Genomic DNA, 15,226 nt, shown 5'->3' with positions numbered 1-15,226 from the left:
AAGTCAACTTTAATGTATTTGAAGCAATGCAGCACCCGAAGGACAAGCAACAATGCTTCAGGATGGATGTGATAGATGAAATTTTTCTATCATCCAGGAAGCAATTGACAAAGGCAAGCCCATTAGAAAAAGCTTTGATTGGTGCTTGTGATGATCAGGAAGAAGATGAAGAAAAGAAAGTTGATGAATACATAACACATCTGGATTCAGCAAAAGAAATTGCATCAAATGATATACAACTTGAGGAATTGCAACAAGAAAATAAAACTGAAAGTCAGAAGCTGGAGCTAAAGGTATTACCTCCTCACTTAAAATATATTTTTCTTGCAGATGGAGGTAACAAACCAGTGGTGATCAGTAGTGTTTTAAAGACTTCTGAAGAAGAAAAGCTAATTTCAGTTCTTAAAGCCAATGAGGGTGCAATAGGTTGGACTTTATCTGATCTTAAAGGCATTAGTCCATCCTACTCTATGCACAAAATTCACATGGAGCAAGATTACAAGCCTGTAGCACAACCTCAGCGGCGATTGAATCCAACCATGAAAGAGGTGGTCAAGAAAGAAGTAATGAAATTGCTTGATGCAGGTATGATCTATCCAATCTCCGACAGTGCCTGGGTCAGCCCAGTCCAGGTAGTTCCAAAAAAAGGAGGTATGACTGTTGTATGTAATGATAAAAATGAATTAATTACTACTAGAACAGTCACAGGTTGGAGAATGTGTATAGATTATAGAAAAATAAATCAGGCCACTAGGAAAGATCATTTTCCTTTACCTTTCATGGATCAAATGTTAGAAAGGTTAGCAGGGCAAGCATTCTATTGTTTTCTGGATGGATACTCTGGTTATAATCAAATTGCAGTGGATCCAAAAGACCAAGAAAAAACTGCTTTTACTTTTCCCTTTGGTGTGTTTGCTTACAAGAAAATGCCGTTTGGATTGTGTAACGCACCAGCAACCTTTCACGATGCATGCTTGCAATTTTCTCTAACTTGGTGGAAAAATGCATAGAAGTCTTTATGGATGACTTCTCTGTATTTGGAGCTTCATTTGATCAATGCCTGGAAAACTTAAACATCGTACTGAAACGGTGTGTTGATACCAATCTGGTTTTGAATTGGGAAAAGTGCCATTTTATGGTAACTGAAGGTGTAGTGCTGGGCCACAAAATCTTTGCTAAAGGTATTGAAGTTGACAAAGCTAAAGTGGAGATTATTGAAAAGCTGCCACCACCCAAAAATTGAAGGGTATCAGGAGTTTTCTAGGCCATGCTGGGTTCTACAGACGATTCATCAAAGATTTTTCCAGAATTGCCAAACCACTCGGCAATCTGCTCAACAAGGATACACCTTTTAATTTTAATATTGAATGTTTGCAGGCATTTGAATTATTAAAACAGAAATTGGTTTCAGCTCCTGTGATAATTGCTCCTGATTGGAAATTAGGCTTTGAGTTAATGTGTCATGCAAGTGACTATGCCATAGGAGCAGTTTTAGGACAGAGAAAATCCAAAGTTTTCCATGCTATACACTATGCTAGCAAAGTCCTTAATGAAGCTCAAATTAATTATGCAACAACTGAAAAGGAATTGCTAGCTATAGTTTATGCATTGGAAAAATTTAGAGCATATTTGATTGGTTCATCTATCATTGTATATACTGATCATGCTGCAATTAAATATTTGTTAACCAAATCTGATTCAAAACCAAGACTAATTAGATGGATATTATTGTTGCAAGAATTTGATTTGGTGATCAAGAACAAAAAGGGAAGTGAAAACTTTGTAGCTGATCATCTGTCTAGATTGGTTAATACTGAGGTGACCAACACTCAATCAGAGGTGCGAGAGGAGTTTCCTGATGAAAAATTGATGATGGTGCAAGAAAGGCCATGGTTTGTTGACATGGCCAATTTCAAAGCTGCAGGGGTCATACCTGAAGATCTTAATTGGCATCAGAAGAAGAAATTCCTGAGAGATGCACATCAATATGTATGGGATGATCCTCACTTGTTCAAAATTGGAGCTGATCAATTGTTGAGAAGGTGTGTATCCAATGAAGAGGCAAAGAGCATTCTGTGGCATTGTCATAGTTCCCCATACGGAGGGCATTTTAATGGAGAGAGGACAGCTGCAAAAGTCCTCCAATCTGGGTTTTATTGGCCCACCTTATTCAAAGACGCATACAAATATGTGCAACAATCCAATAGCTGTCAGAGAATAGGGGGAATCTCAAAAAGACATGAAATGCCATTGAATATCATATTAGAGGTTGAGGCTTTTGATTGTTGGGGAATCGACTTTGTGGGACCACTGCCATCTTCTTTGCCAAATGAATACATTTTGGTGGCAGTTGATTATGTGACAAAGTGGGTTGAAGCAGTAGCAACTCCTAAGGCCGATGCCAAAACTGTAATCAAATTTCTCAAACAGAATATCTTTTGCAGGTTTGGTACTCCAAGAGTGTTGATTAGTGATGGTGGTTCACACTTTTGCAATGCTCAACTTCAGAAATGTTTGGAACATTATGGAGTGCGGCATAAAATTGCATCACCTTATCATCCACAGACCAATGGACAAGCGGAGGTGTCAAACAGGGAAATCAAGCGTATTCTAGAGAAGACAGTGACATCTTCAAGAAAAGATTGGTCAATGAAGTTGGATGACGCACTCTAGGCCTACAGAACTGCTTACAAATCTCCCACAGGTTTATCCCCATTCCAGCTGGTATATGGTAAGTCATGTCACTTACCGGTTGAATTGGAACACAAGGCATTCTGGGCCTTGAAATTTTTGAATTTTGATCCAAAGGCAGCAGGAGAAAAGAGAAAATTACAACTGCAAGAATTGGAGGAAATGAGATTCAGCGCTTATGAGTCCTCTAAGCTCTACAAGGAAAAGATGAAAGCTTATCATGACAAGAAAATTCTCAAAAGAGAATTTTATCCTGGCCAAGCAGTGCTATTATTCAACTCCAGGTTGAGGCTATTCCCTGGAAAACTAAAATCAAAGTGGTCAGGACCATTTCTTGTCTAAAATGTGAGACTTTATGGAGCCATTGAGCTAGAGGATCCTGAATCTAATAGGAGCTGGGTTGTAAACGGGCAAAGGTTGAAGCCCTATCTTGGTGGTGAGATTGATAGACTCGCCACAATCATTCAACTTGATGAACCTTAAATGAAACAAGCGTCAGGCTCATGACGTTAAACAAGCGCTTCCTGGGAGGCAACCCAGTGTTTTAATTATGTTTTTGCACTTTAATTTCATCTTGTGTGATTAAATGTGTTTGTGTATGTAAGTGTGTGTTTGTGTTTAAAGTTCGATGTTTGTGTGTGAAAAGGTGAATTTTAGCATCCAATCATCTCAATAAGGCAAACCATGCACTTTTGATGTTTTCAAATAAAACTGGTATTTTAAAGCATGGGAATCAATTTTGGTGCCAGAATTGAGATCATCAAATGCTAATATATATATATATATATATATATATATATATATATATATATATATATATATATATATATATATTTGCCTTGTTTTGGCTAAATTGTGAAATTTGAGTTTAAAAACTTGATTTTGAGTTTGTTAATGTGAAACCTTTTGGAATGATAAAGAATTGATTGAAGTATGGTTTGGTGTGTGTTTATGAGTTAATTGGACTGAAAAGATCATGAAATGGCTGAGTGAAAGTGAACCAAAACTTGAAAAGTGGCAAAATCAGTGTGTGTTAAAACTGCATGAAAATCTCGCCCAAGCTAAATATGTCTCGCCTGGGCGAGATATGCAGAATCTGAGCCACCCACCTATACTGATATACTCGCTTAAGCGAGTATTGGCTCGCCTGGGCGAGAATGCCCTGTACCAGGGATGTTTTGGGCGACACAGTCTCGCCTGTGCGAGACTTTTTATTTTTCCGCTCACGCTCATCTTGCTTAAGCGAGAATAGCTCACTTAAGCGAGAATTCGCGTTTAAGTGGGGGACAGTGGCAGAAATCCCTATTCTTTTCCCTTCATCCAAACCCTCGCTCACATACTCCTCTCTTCAATTTTGAGCGCGCCATCACTCATACTTTTCTCTGCAATTTAACTCACAATTTTCGTCCTCCCTTTGCTAATTCCTCTTCAAGGTAAACTCTACTTCTCATTCTCTTCAATTTCACCAAGCATAATCACGTTTGTGTGCTCTTGCAAACCCTAGGTAGTACCCATGCTCTAATTTGATGCTTTTTGTGTTTATACTGTGGGTTTTAGCTTGAATTGATGCTGAAATTGAATAATGTGGATTGCCTATGGTTGAATTGCTTCAAAAATTTTCACAGTTCAAAAATGCACTCCATGTGTTTGATAAAATGCCATGCTGAAATTGTTCTTGTTTGTGATTGGTTGGCTAGTGAATTAAGCTGAATTGGGCATGTTTTTGGTGGGTTAATTTTCATCCTTGCGGGTCAATGGCTAGAACAAAGACAACAACTAAACATCCCGTTATTGAAACCAATAAAGGGAAGAGGAGAAGACGTGCAAGTAGTTATTCTCCTGAAAGGCCAATAATCAACCGTTTTAGAGACCCCAAAAGAGAAAAACGTTATGAAAAGATAAAGAACTGGCTCTTTATCAAAGAAAGAAAGGTGGTCCTACTTCCAGACGAATATGATCCTTTCTTGAATGGCCTTATCAGGAGAAATTGGATGAAGTTGGCTGACCCGCTTCCCAAATTTGACCCAGAAATTGTCAGAGAATTCTATGCAAATTCTTATCCTGAGGACAATCCTGGTGAAAAGAGATCTCAAGTTAGGGGGAGGTGGGTAAATTATGATCGAGCAGCCATCAGTGAATTTCTTGGTAACTCACTACCTTTACAACCAGGGCAACACTGTGACTTCACAACAAGGAGGAGTCATGAACCTTATGATGAAAATGAAGTGGCCCTCCTTATATGCGCTGCAACCGATCTTAACAAGTCGAACCCACTGGCAATCCTCTCAAAATTCTAAGAGGGGATATGAAAACCTTAGCTCAAGTCTGGACCACATTCTTACTTGCAAACATAGTGCCCATTGGCCATGTGTCAGACTTGAACGTTCCTAGATGTCATCTCCTTTGTTGCATAATGAGGGAGGATCTCACTGTTGACGTTGCCACAATTATATCTGAAGAAATCCACAAATTTGTGAGATACGAAGTCAACAGTAGGAATGACAAGGCAAAAAGTGCTTTGGGTTTTCCGGCTTTGATCACAGCTATGTGCCAAGAACAAGGGGTAGAGGTAGACCTAACTGAAAAGACAAGACCTTCAATTACCAAGAGATTCATTGAACATTTTTGTACCCACTAAGAGGACTTGGAGCAGCAAGAAGAGCCTCAGCTGGACCAACAAGCTGAAGACCAACCAGCTAAAGAACAACCAGCAAGAGAAGAACAACAAACAGGGTCCACACAGCAACCTCAGCTCAACATGAATAATGAATTGCTTGAGCAGATGAGATATTTGAGGTTGCAGATGGAGCATACTCACCAGCAAAATGCTTCTATTCATAGAGGATAACTCCACCTTCAGGAGTACCTCTATCAGAATGTCCGCGGACCATACCCAGGCATGACTCCACCAAAATTCTACACTTATCTACAGTGGCCTAGGGACAATCCTATTTTCCCGGGGGGAAGTGGACCTGCTGCAGGTGAGGGACCATCAGGAGTTGCTGACATAGATGAAGCAAACATTGAGGATGAGATTGATTTTGGAGGGGATTGATTCACAACACCATTCCACCCTTCAAAACTCTATAAATAGGGTTTCATCATTTTTTTTCTTTCTTTTTCTTTTAGTATTTTGCAGTATGTATGTAATGACTACTATTTTGCTTTATTTGTTTTGGCTAGAATGTTATATTATTTAGTTAATTAATTGTTTAACTTTACTTGTGGCTTAGTATTTTGTGCATAATAATTAGAGACAGCTAAAATGCTTTGGGAATTAATTTCAAAATCTTTCTTGAGCTAATTGGTTAAAGAGAAACCTGATTTCAGTAAGTATCCTGAGTCTAGAACAACTGACTTAACTGAACATAGAGGTAAAAAAAAATTGGTTGAATTCATAATTAAACAAGATTAGGATATTAGTGCTGCATAGTTAGTCAAGATAATCAGTTGTAACAACAAGTGAAATACCAAGGAAATAAACTAGAAAACCCAGTGAGTTTGTGAATCCTTAAACAGCTTGAGTGTTTTCAATGTCTGTTGATAAATTGATATTGCTTGAGTTTTCATTTGATAACATCACATTTGAAGCATGGAAAGGATTATGGCAATTTTGTTAAATTTATAACTCAGTGCTAAATAGCCAACCTGTAAATAATCATCCTTTGTTGATAGCCCATTTGAGCCTAATTGTTTGAATTATGCACCTTAACCTTAACTTGAATTATTATCCTTTCCCTTTGCACACTTAGGGATAGAAAGCTTAGGTGCATTTTTCAACTGTAAGGGTAATTGGTTGGTAGAATTGCACTTAAGGAAGAAAAAGACTAAGTATCATAATTCACTCTTTATTATTGTGTAAGATCGTATATATTTACTTAAAAAAATGAAAAGAACAAAAAGAGATAAGAGTGGATTATGATTGAAAAAGAAACTTGGTGTATTGAGGTCTTAATTGTGAGGAATGGAGAGTAGAATTGAAATTGGGTTTGAATTGTAGCTATGCTCTCTTTTCTAAGTTGTGCTTTTGTGATCTTGAAAAACCATTATTCTTGAAAGCTTAGCCTCATTACAACCTTGAAAAGACCTTAAGATCCATGATGATTATGTGTTTGTAGTTGGATTGAAAATGACTAGCAATTTTGATTTGTTGAAATTCAGTGGAAAATGAGAGAGACACATGCCTGTGAGATTTAAAAGAGAATTTCCTTGGTTATAATCACTTGTTATTACAATTAGTTTTCCTGAAAAATTGGCTGCACTTTTATCCTACTGTTGTTGATAATTGGATTCACCATTTGCTTCTGAATTTGAATCTGTGGGTTGGAATGCAAAAGTTGTCTAGTAAGGAACTGTGAAAATGATTTCTCAATAACCAATTTCAGTTTTAGTTTTAAATGGCTGTTGATCTTGTTACTTTGCTTGAGGACAAGCAAGATGCTAGGTTGGGGGGAGTTGATAAGTGCCAAAATTTAGTAAAGATTCATAATAAACTCTGGCACTTATGCTTTAAATTTGTGTTCATTTCATATTGATTCTCCCTAAATCTAAGTTTCAATCACATGCTTCCAAGTTTTGATTTAAAGAAATCATTTGATCCTATTTTATGTGTTTTTCAGGAAAGATTAAGGAGAACTCAAGAAGAGTGAAGGAGAAAGCAAGAAATAGAGAAAATAGGGAAGGAATGCTGTCAAGGTCGCTCAAACCAAAGCATTCTCGCCTAAGCTAAAGCCTTTCTCGCTTAAGCGGCGCTGGATCTCGCTTAAGCGAGAGTTCGTGCAGTGGAGAACCTCTCTTGCCGACAATCTCGCCCAAGCGAGATTAGATGTTGCCAATCTCGCCTAAGCGAGATCCTTTCTTCAGTTCAGAATGCTATCTCGCTCAAGCAAGACTCATGTCGCTTGAGCGAGACCTTCACGGATATAAACTCTCCTTGCATCAGAAAGGAGGAAAAGCTTGGAAATTTTGGAGAGGAACACAGATCTGGAGCTGCAATCTACGAAAGACAGTTTCTTATTTTCTTCTTCTTCTTAAGTTAATAGGATTTGGTTGACTATCATGAGTGGCTAATCTTCTCCTTTGGGATTGGATGTAATCTAGTGATATATATATATATATATAGCATTTCTGTTTTACTCAATATTGGTATTATTGTTCTGCTTTTAATGCTTACTTCTATCTGATCAATAGATGTTTTGATGTTGATTTTTAGAATTGACTGGAAAGTATTTCTGAAAATCTGATTTGAACAATGATACTTGATATACTGTGATGCTAGGAATAGATCTCAATATATCAATTGCTTTTAGCACTCAATCCTAATGCTGGATAGTTCGTTGAATATGTGAGGAATCAATATTCAGGGAATTAATCTTATGAATTTTATATGCGAGGGATCGGTATAAATGATTTTTGAGTGTGCATCAATATTGGTATTTTCAGATGTTATTGTTATATTCATCCAGATTACAGACAAGGGAGATAGATGAAATTCAATCCCAGTTTTGTTACTGTATTTTTCTAAACTTTTCCGCTTTCATTGTATTAATTTTATACAATAGTCAATGTCAAATCAAATTAAAATTTTTGTATATATATGCTGAGTGAGATAATTAATTATTTTCACTGAATCCGTTCCTCGTGGGTTCGACACTCCTACTTTAAATCATTATACTAGAGTTGACTTTTGGTACGCTTGCCAAGAAATCCAACAAAAAGCACCTAGCATACATCGCCATTCTTTCCATTCCTTCATATTAGTAAAGCTCAACATTTCCAAGGATGCAAATGCCCAAGAGCTATTCCCATAAAAGTCAACATCTATGCTCTCTATCCAATCAAGGTCCTCAATAGTCAAGTGCTTCAGAAATGTCAAAAGTCCAAGGGAAGGCAGCCATAGGCAATGTTTACAGTGCTTCAAGGTTAGGGACACCATATTCAATAGAGAATTATCACATAACCAATGTGGAAATTGTGTGCCACCATAACCATTGATAGACAACTGCTCCAAATGTCTGGAAGGTTGCAGATTCTCAAGTACTTCTCTTTCTGTTGTTGAATCTTCAATGTTCCGCTCCAAATCCCATTCTAATCTTAGCCCCGCAAGATGTGTTTTATTCTTGAAATCAGCTACCAATGCACAACAGTTCACCATATTCTCAAGATTTCTAACTGACAACTCTCCATGATGATCAACTTCTTGTAGGTGGTGAATACTGAACTCACAACTTTTTCCAACATGAAACTTATCCATCCATACCTGAAAATTCTTCAAATCTCCTAAAAGCGGTGGAACCTTTCTTAAAGTAGTTCCAATAAGTTCAAGGCGACGCAAATTGGTAAGTTCATACAAACTGGAGGGCAACTCCGTCAAATAGGAACACTCGTTCAGCTTCAAAACTTGCAAGTTATAGAGTGATGATATTGAGTCGGGAAGTCTCGATATGCGGGCACCTGAAAAGTCTAACGAGCAAAGATGTATAAGATCCCCTATAGTGTCAGGCACCTCAGAACATTCAGACAAAGATAAGACCCGTAAGAACTTAAAGCTGGAGATCAACTCTTGTATTGAAATCATATAGTACTCTGAAATGGATATAAATGTCCGTAGCCCTTTAGCATCATGTAAACTCTCATGATATTGAACATCATCGAATACCATTACAAAGTGACGGGTTTTCCTTGATATTCTTTCTTCTCTGTCAACTAAGTTATAGCAGATTACACCAGAAACATATTTTGCTAAGTCATTGAGAAGGTCGTGCATGACAAAATATGTTTCGATGTCGGTAATTATTTGTTGAAAGAATGACCTTGATAATAGATCATTGAAGTAATGTTCACCCACATCTTCTAGAGACTTACTTTCTTGAGAGCAATGTAGAAAATTTTGAGCCATCCATAACAGAATGAAGCTCTCCTTGTCAAACTTATAGTCTTTGGGGTATAAGGCACAGTAAGCAAAACATCTCTTAAGATAAGAAGGAAGATGGTAGTAACTCAACAACAAAGCGGGCATGATTTTACTATTTTCTATCGGCAAGTCCCATATGTTGCTTCTCAATACACCTTCCCAATCCGAAACAGATGACTTTGTGCGCAAAAGACATCCTAGCGTTTCAAGGGCTAGAGGCAATCCTTTGCACTTTTCAACTATCTCCATGCCAATCTCCTTCAACTCACAATTTTCATCTTGGAATGCATGTTTAGCAAAAACTTGCCAACTGTGATCTTCTCCTAATTGCTTTAGTTCGTGCGTATTGTTTGACCCCATAGCAGAAGCAACTTTGTTACTGCGTGTTGTGACAAGAATTTTACTTCCCTTAGCCCCATATTTAAGAGGAGTTTGCAATGATTTCCATTGATTTCGGTCTTCGTTCCACACATTATCCAGGACGAGGAGAAACTTCCTTCCCGATAATTTATTTTTCAATTTTCCATGAGCCATTTGTAGGTCTTCACTATCATCTTTTGATTCAGTGAAAGCTCCAATAATTGCTTTTGATACCTTCAAAACATCAAATTCATCGGAAACGCAAACCCAAGCTTTTTCATCAAATTTAGCTTCCTTCGTCTTTGGATCATCATATACATGTTGAGCAAGTGTGGTCTTACCTATCCCACCCATACCCACGATAGAAAGTATTGACACATTATTATCATTGGTCTCAGATGTCAGCCAACTGAAGATCATCTCTTTCTCCTCTTCTCTACCAAATATAACCTCTTCAGCCACCAACGACGATGATTCATTTCTTTTCTCCGACACTTTATTACCCAACCCAGATCTAACACTAATACAAATTTTGAAATCTTCAACAATCTTTTGTTTCAAAAGAGATTTTAGATCATCTCGGAGTGCTATGATCTTGGATTCAAAACTGTGTACCTTGCTTGAACTGGTATGGAATTCAGCTTCCAACTTAGTCTTGGAGTACTCATAGTCTATTTGCTCCAACAGATCCTCTGCATCATACAAGACGTCTCTGAGCTCATCAAGCCATTCTCTGACCAATGAATTACTGAACTGCTTTTGCTCTGCATCATCTATCACAGCATTCACATCCATCAACTTTCTCTTTAACTTTTTCAGTAGCTTCTCTTCGAGATTTCTCCCACGAAAGAAACCCAGAACTTGATCAGAATCCAGCTTGTCAAATAGCACCTGAAGAACAGCTCCAAACAGAGCACCGCCAAGTGTTTCAAGGACTGGCATGGTTGGAAGGGAAAGTGGCCGAATGAAAGGGAAGAAAGGATTGTGAAAAATTGTGGTGAAGGTAAAGCAGAGAGTCAAGGTGAGATCTATTTTCTTCACAATGACTTTACTTCAGTAGGTGTCGTTCACTCTTAACCACACAAATACGATCACGTGCATAAATGAGTTCAGTTTAGATAATGTTCTCAAAATATCTGAACTTGTTATATTAAATCCAAGTAACCTATATATCTCAACTCTTACATATATATTTGAATACATATCATAACTCACACACAATAAAACTAAATTAGAGAACTCAACAAAAACACACAAAACTCTGATCGAACTAATTAAACAACTCAAACAATACTATATAAAAACAATCCAAGTCAGATCGTTTTCTCTCCTTCGTTTCCCAAGTTTCAATCCTTATTTTACATTTTTATTTTTCTCAGCTTACATTTTTTTCTTCCTTCTTTTTCTAAATTTTTATTTACCTGTCTGCTAACTTCTAATTATGCTTTTATTTAGACAGTCACAGTGTTGAATCCCTCCATGATTTTATCGTCTTCTATATTTCTCTAGCTACCTCAAATTTATTTTTAAAGATTAAGCATGTTTTAAACATAATAAATCAAAAAATATCTTAGATATACTAAAATCAAAATTACTTATTGTTATAGATAAAGTTATATTAAAATAAGGACAGAATTTGTTTGAGGAGGATAAATTTAAAACATTAATACGATCTTTTTATTTTCATATATTTATACAATTGAATTTATTCATAAAGTGTAATAAGGTGTTTGAATGAGAAACTTTTAGAAACGATTTTTTTATAAAGAATTTAAAATGTTTTGTGACAATTTAAATTTATAAGAATAAATTGATTATTTGAAATGATAGAATTTCAGATTTTATATAAAAAGTAAGAATTTTAAAATTTTCTTAATTTATCATTTTGACATTGTTTTGTTCTAATCATGAAAGTTAAATATTCTGTTAGATGGTAGTTGATTAATTATTTTTAGTAAATGTAAGTTAAGATTAAATGCAATTTTTCTCACAGTAATCTTGTTTGTTTTTCTAGAGTTTTCTCCCTATTACAATCGATTAAAAAGGTGTCTGTATAAGATATTACTTGATTATTCTTATATAAGTCAAACAAACTTAAAATGAATCAACGGTCAAAAGCGAGGGTTAAAATTTGATAATATTAACTCTAGAAAACACGTAAAACATTAAAAAACAGAACAAACTTAGAAAAAGATAATGATGGACGACCTTGGTGTAGAAGTGGAAGGAGATCTATGAAGAATGCTTAGAATAGAGTGAGCTCTCAGAAATGAAGAATTAATGAAGATGAAGTGTAGAATTGGTGCTATGGTATGGAAGATGACTAGAGGAAATGTTAGAGAATGATAGCCAAGTGTGCTCTCAAATAAGAGTAGAAGAATTGGAGTGCTCTCAACAACTATGCTTCTACAATGCAAATTCAAGAGTAACCCTTACATTAGCATAGGAAGCTATCATTTATAGTAGATTAACTTCCTTAATACAATTCAAATTAAGCACAAATGAAACATAGATGTAGCTTGAAGAGCAAGTTGAATTCTTGGCCGTGTGATGTAGGAGATGATGCAAGATGACACCAAGTGGCAATCTCACACACTCCTTGCCACCATCACACTTTCCTTGCCTTGTTCATGCTTAGCTTGCTTGTCTCCATGTGTAGCATATGCCAAGTATTCTCGGTCAAGAGGTAAATTGGGTTCGGCCCAATTGATACACCATGTAATCACAGGGTTCGGCCCAATTGATACACCATGTAATCACAAGTGTTCTAGCTTTATTTATTGAAAGCAAAGTCTAAACAATGGCCAAATTTAAATCTTGGCTATGTCTTTCATGCATCAACTCATATTTTGGAGATTTTTTTGGCCATGTGAATAAAGTGAAAAGCCCATGATTGACTTGATCATCTTGTGAGAGGCCCATGTGGATCTTTTTCATCATGCTTCTAGTAATTGGGCCTCTAGGTGGGCTTGGACTTGTTGATGCATTTGCGCTTAAGCTTGGTAGGATCACATCAGACAACAAATTCTAACATGAAATCAAAGAGGGTAACGAACAACAATGGTTGAGGGAAGATATATAGTCATTTTCTCCTTCAATTTTTCTTGTATCTGTTCAACAAAATTCCAAACCGTTGTGCGGTATATACTCCGTCATGCTACTATATCCACTGAAATTCCAAATCAAGACATTATCATAACATATTTTCATATACTTTCTATGAATGTTGAACTAACTTTTCTTTATTTCTTTTTTTAGATGGGTTAAATATATTTTTGTTCTTAACTTTCAATGAAAATTGAAATTAGTCTTTATTAGGGATGTCAAAAAAATTCGTACCCGCAGATATCCGCAGATAAAACCCGCAACGGGTAGGAAACGGATATTAAAAATGGATACTCGTTACCCGTGGGTATGAGTAATTTTGATACCCACATGTTAACGGGGCGAGTACGGGTATCATAGTATCCGTACCCGTGGATATCCGTACCCGTTAAACTTTAATTCACAAAAATATCCTCATATATATATATATATATACATATGTATATATGTATATATATACATGTATATGTATATATATACATATATACATATGTATATATGTATATATATACATATGTATATGTATATATATACATATATACATATACATGTATATATATACATATATACATATGTATATATATATATATATACATATATATATATACATGTATATATATATATATATATATACATATATATATATATATATATATATTAGTAAAAGACATTTTGACCTAATTTTTTCTAAGCTGGCCCCTTGCTTGACATTCTTCTCTTTCCTTTCTTTGAAATTGGGCATATACATCAAACCCTGTATGGACAGTGATGACATTCATGGTATGCTTGTTGTCAAATGATGGAATCAAAATAAGAATACTTGGCACGTGGCAGTTGAGGTTTATGTTGTTTATTTTTCAGGAATCAATCGGAGAAAGTGGACTTGTTGATCAAAACAATAATTAAAGAATTTTCATTGGGTTGAACGTCATTTTATATTTATTTTTATAATTATTTGCACTTGTATGAACTTGAGTTTATTTGAACTTTATTTAAAATTTATGACAGTAATGTACTTTATTTTATTTTATTTTATGATTAAATATTTGTTTTTTAAATAATTTTGTAAATACCCACGGGTACCCGTGGATACCCGCGGATATGAAAAGAGTAGGCAGGTACCTGCATAATGGATACCCGACGGATATGGGTATGAGTACGAAACGAATATTTATCCAGCAGGTAGGGTATGTGGGAGCAACGAACTACCCGTACCCTACCTGCCCCGTTGACATCCCTAGTCTTTATTCAAAATTTTAGTCTAATTCGGTCATCCAACTTCAAAGACGTGTTTTTTTAACCAAGTTTTGTTAAGTTTATTTAACGTTTTAAACGCATTTAAGGATAACATTTGAATTGTTTACACCTTGATACATTCTCAATTCAATGTTGGCTAAGAAACTAGCTTGAAATTATCTTGAAACACATTTCAAACGTCAAATAAATTTAATAAAATTTGGTTAAAAAAACTAAATCCTCACATCTCTAAAATTGGAAGAATAAATTGGAACAAAATTTTAAAAGAAAATTCATTCCAATTTTCATTTACGGTTAAGAGACCAAAATATATACTTAACCCATTTTGCTTTTCTTCATCTTTATAAACAAGTTATGAGGGTGTATGTTTTCCATATCATAATAATTATATTTAATTTATAAATCATTTTGTCGGATACATGGACAAATTGAATGTGAAGCTATGAAAATCAAAAGTACATGGATTTATTGAGCTTCAACCCGTCCAGATTTAGGGATACAAAGGTTTCAATACATAGCATTATATTTGTACTGGATTTAAGTACCCATTTTTAACATTTTTTTTTATATTTTTTTTAGAAAATTAAAGTTAATCATTTAACACATGAAAATCAACTAAAATAACTCAACTAAAATTGGAATCATGCAAAGTACTTAAATGAATTCTGTTCTGGTTCAGAAAAATACTAGATAATTCTTCACCAAAATAAAAAGAAAGTTTTTCAGACTTACTTAGGTCAAAAAATCTCTCATCCCTTGACCATGGGAGCAACCTTCTTATTTATATAATAATCAGTTACAAAATATTAAATTCTAGATATACAAAATAAAAAATGAAATTATCTTCTACTCCTAAAATATCTCTAAATATAACAACAACCTTATTAATTCCTTAAAATC

The 15,226-nt window shown here is 35.4% G+C and overlaps 1 protein-coding gene across 1 annotated transcript; it reads right to left on the bottom strand.

The window, feature by feature from the left end:
* Positions 1 to 8,302: 8,302 nt before the first annotated feature.
* LOC114169415 (putative disease resistance RPP13-like protein 1) lies at positions 8,303 to 10,993 on the bottom strand. The gene has a single exon (XM_028054556.1). The coding sequence runs from the start codon at positions 10,904 to 10,906 to the stop codon at positions 8,360 to 8,362; it is 2,547 nt and encodes an 848-aa protein (XP_027910357.1). The 5' UTR covers positions 10,907 to 10,993; the 3' UTR covers positions 8,303 to 8,359.
* Positions 10,994 to 15,226: the final 4,233 nt, after the last annotated feature.

Source organism: Vigna unguiculata, chromosome 11 (assembly GCF_004118075.2).
Source record: "Vigna unguiculata cultivar IT97K-499-35 chromosome 11, ASM411807v1, whole genome shotgun sequence".
Taxonomy (NCBI): Eukaryota; Viridiplantae; Streptophyta; class Magnoliopsida; order Fabales; family Fabaceae; genus Vigna; species Vigna unguiculata.
This window is presented reverse-complemented; position numbering and strand designations above follow the sequence as displayed.

Coding starts and splice junctions, on each gene's coding strand:
- LOC114169415 (XM_028054556.1), bottom strand. CDS start 10,906: ATGCCAGTCCTTGAAACACTTGGCGGTGCTCTGTTTGGAGCTGTTCTT.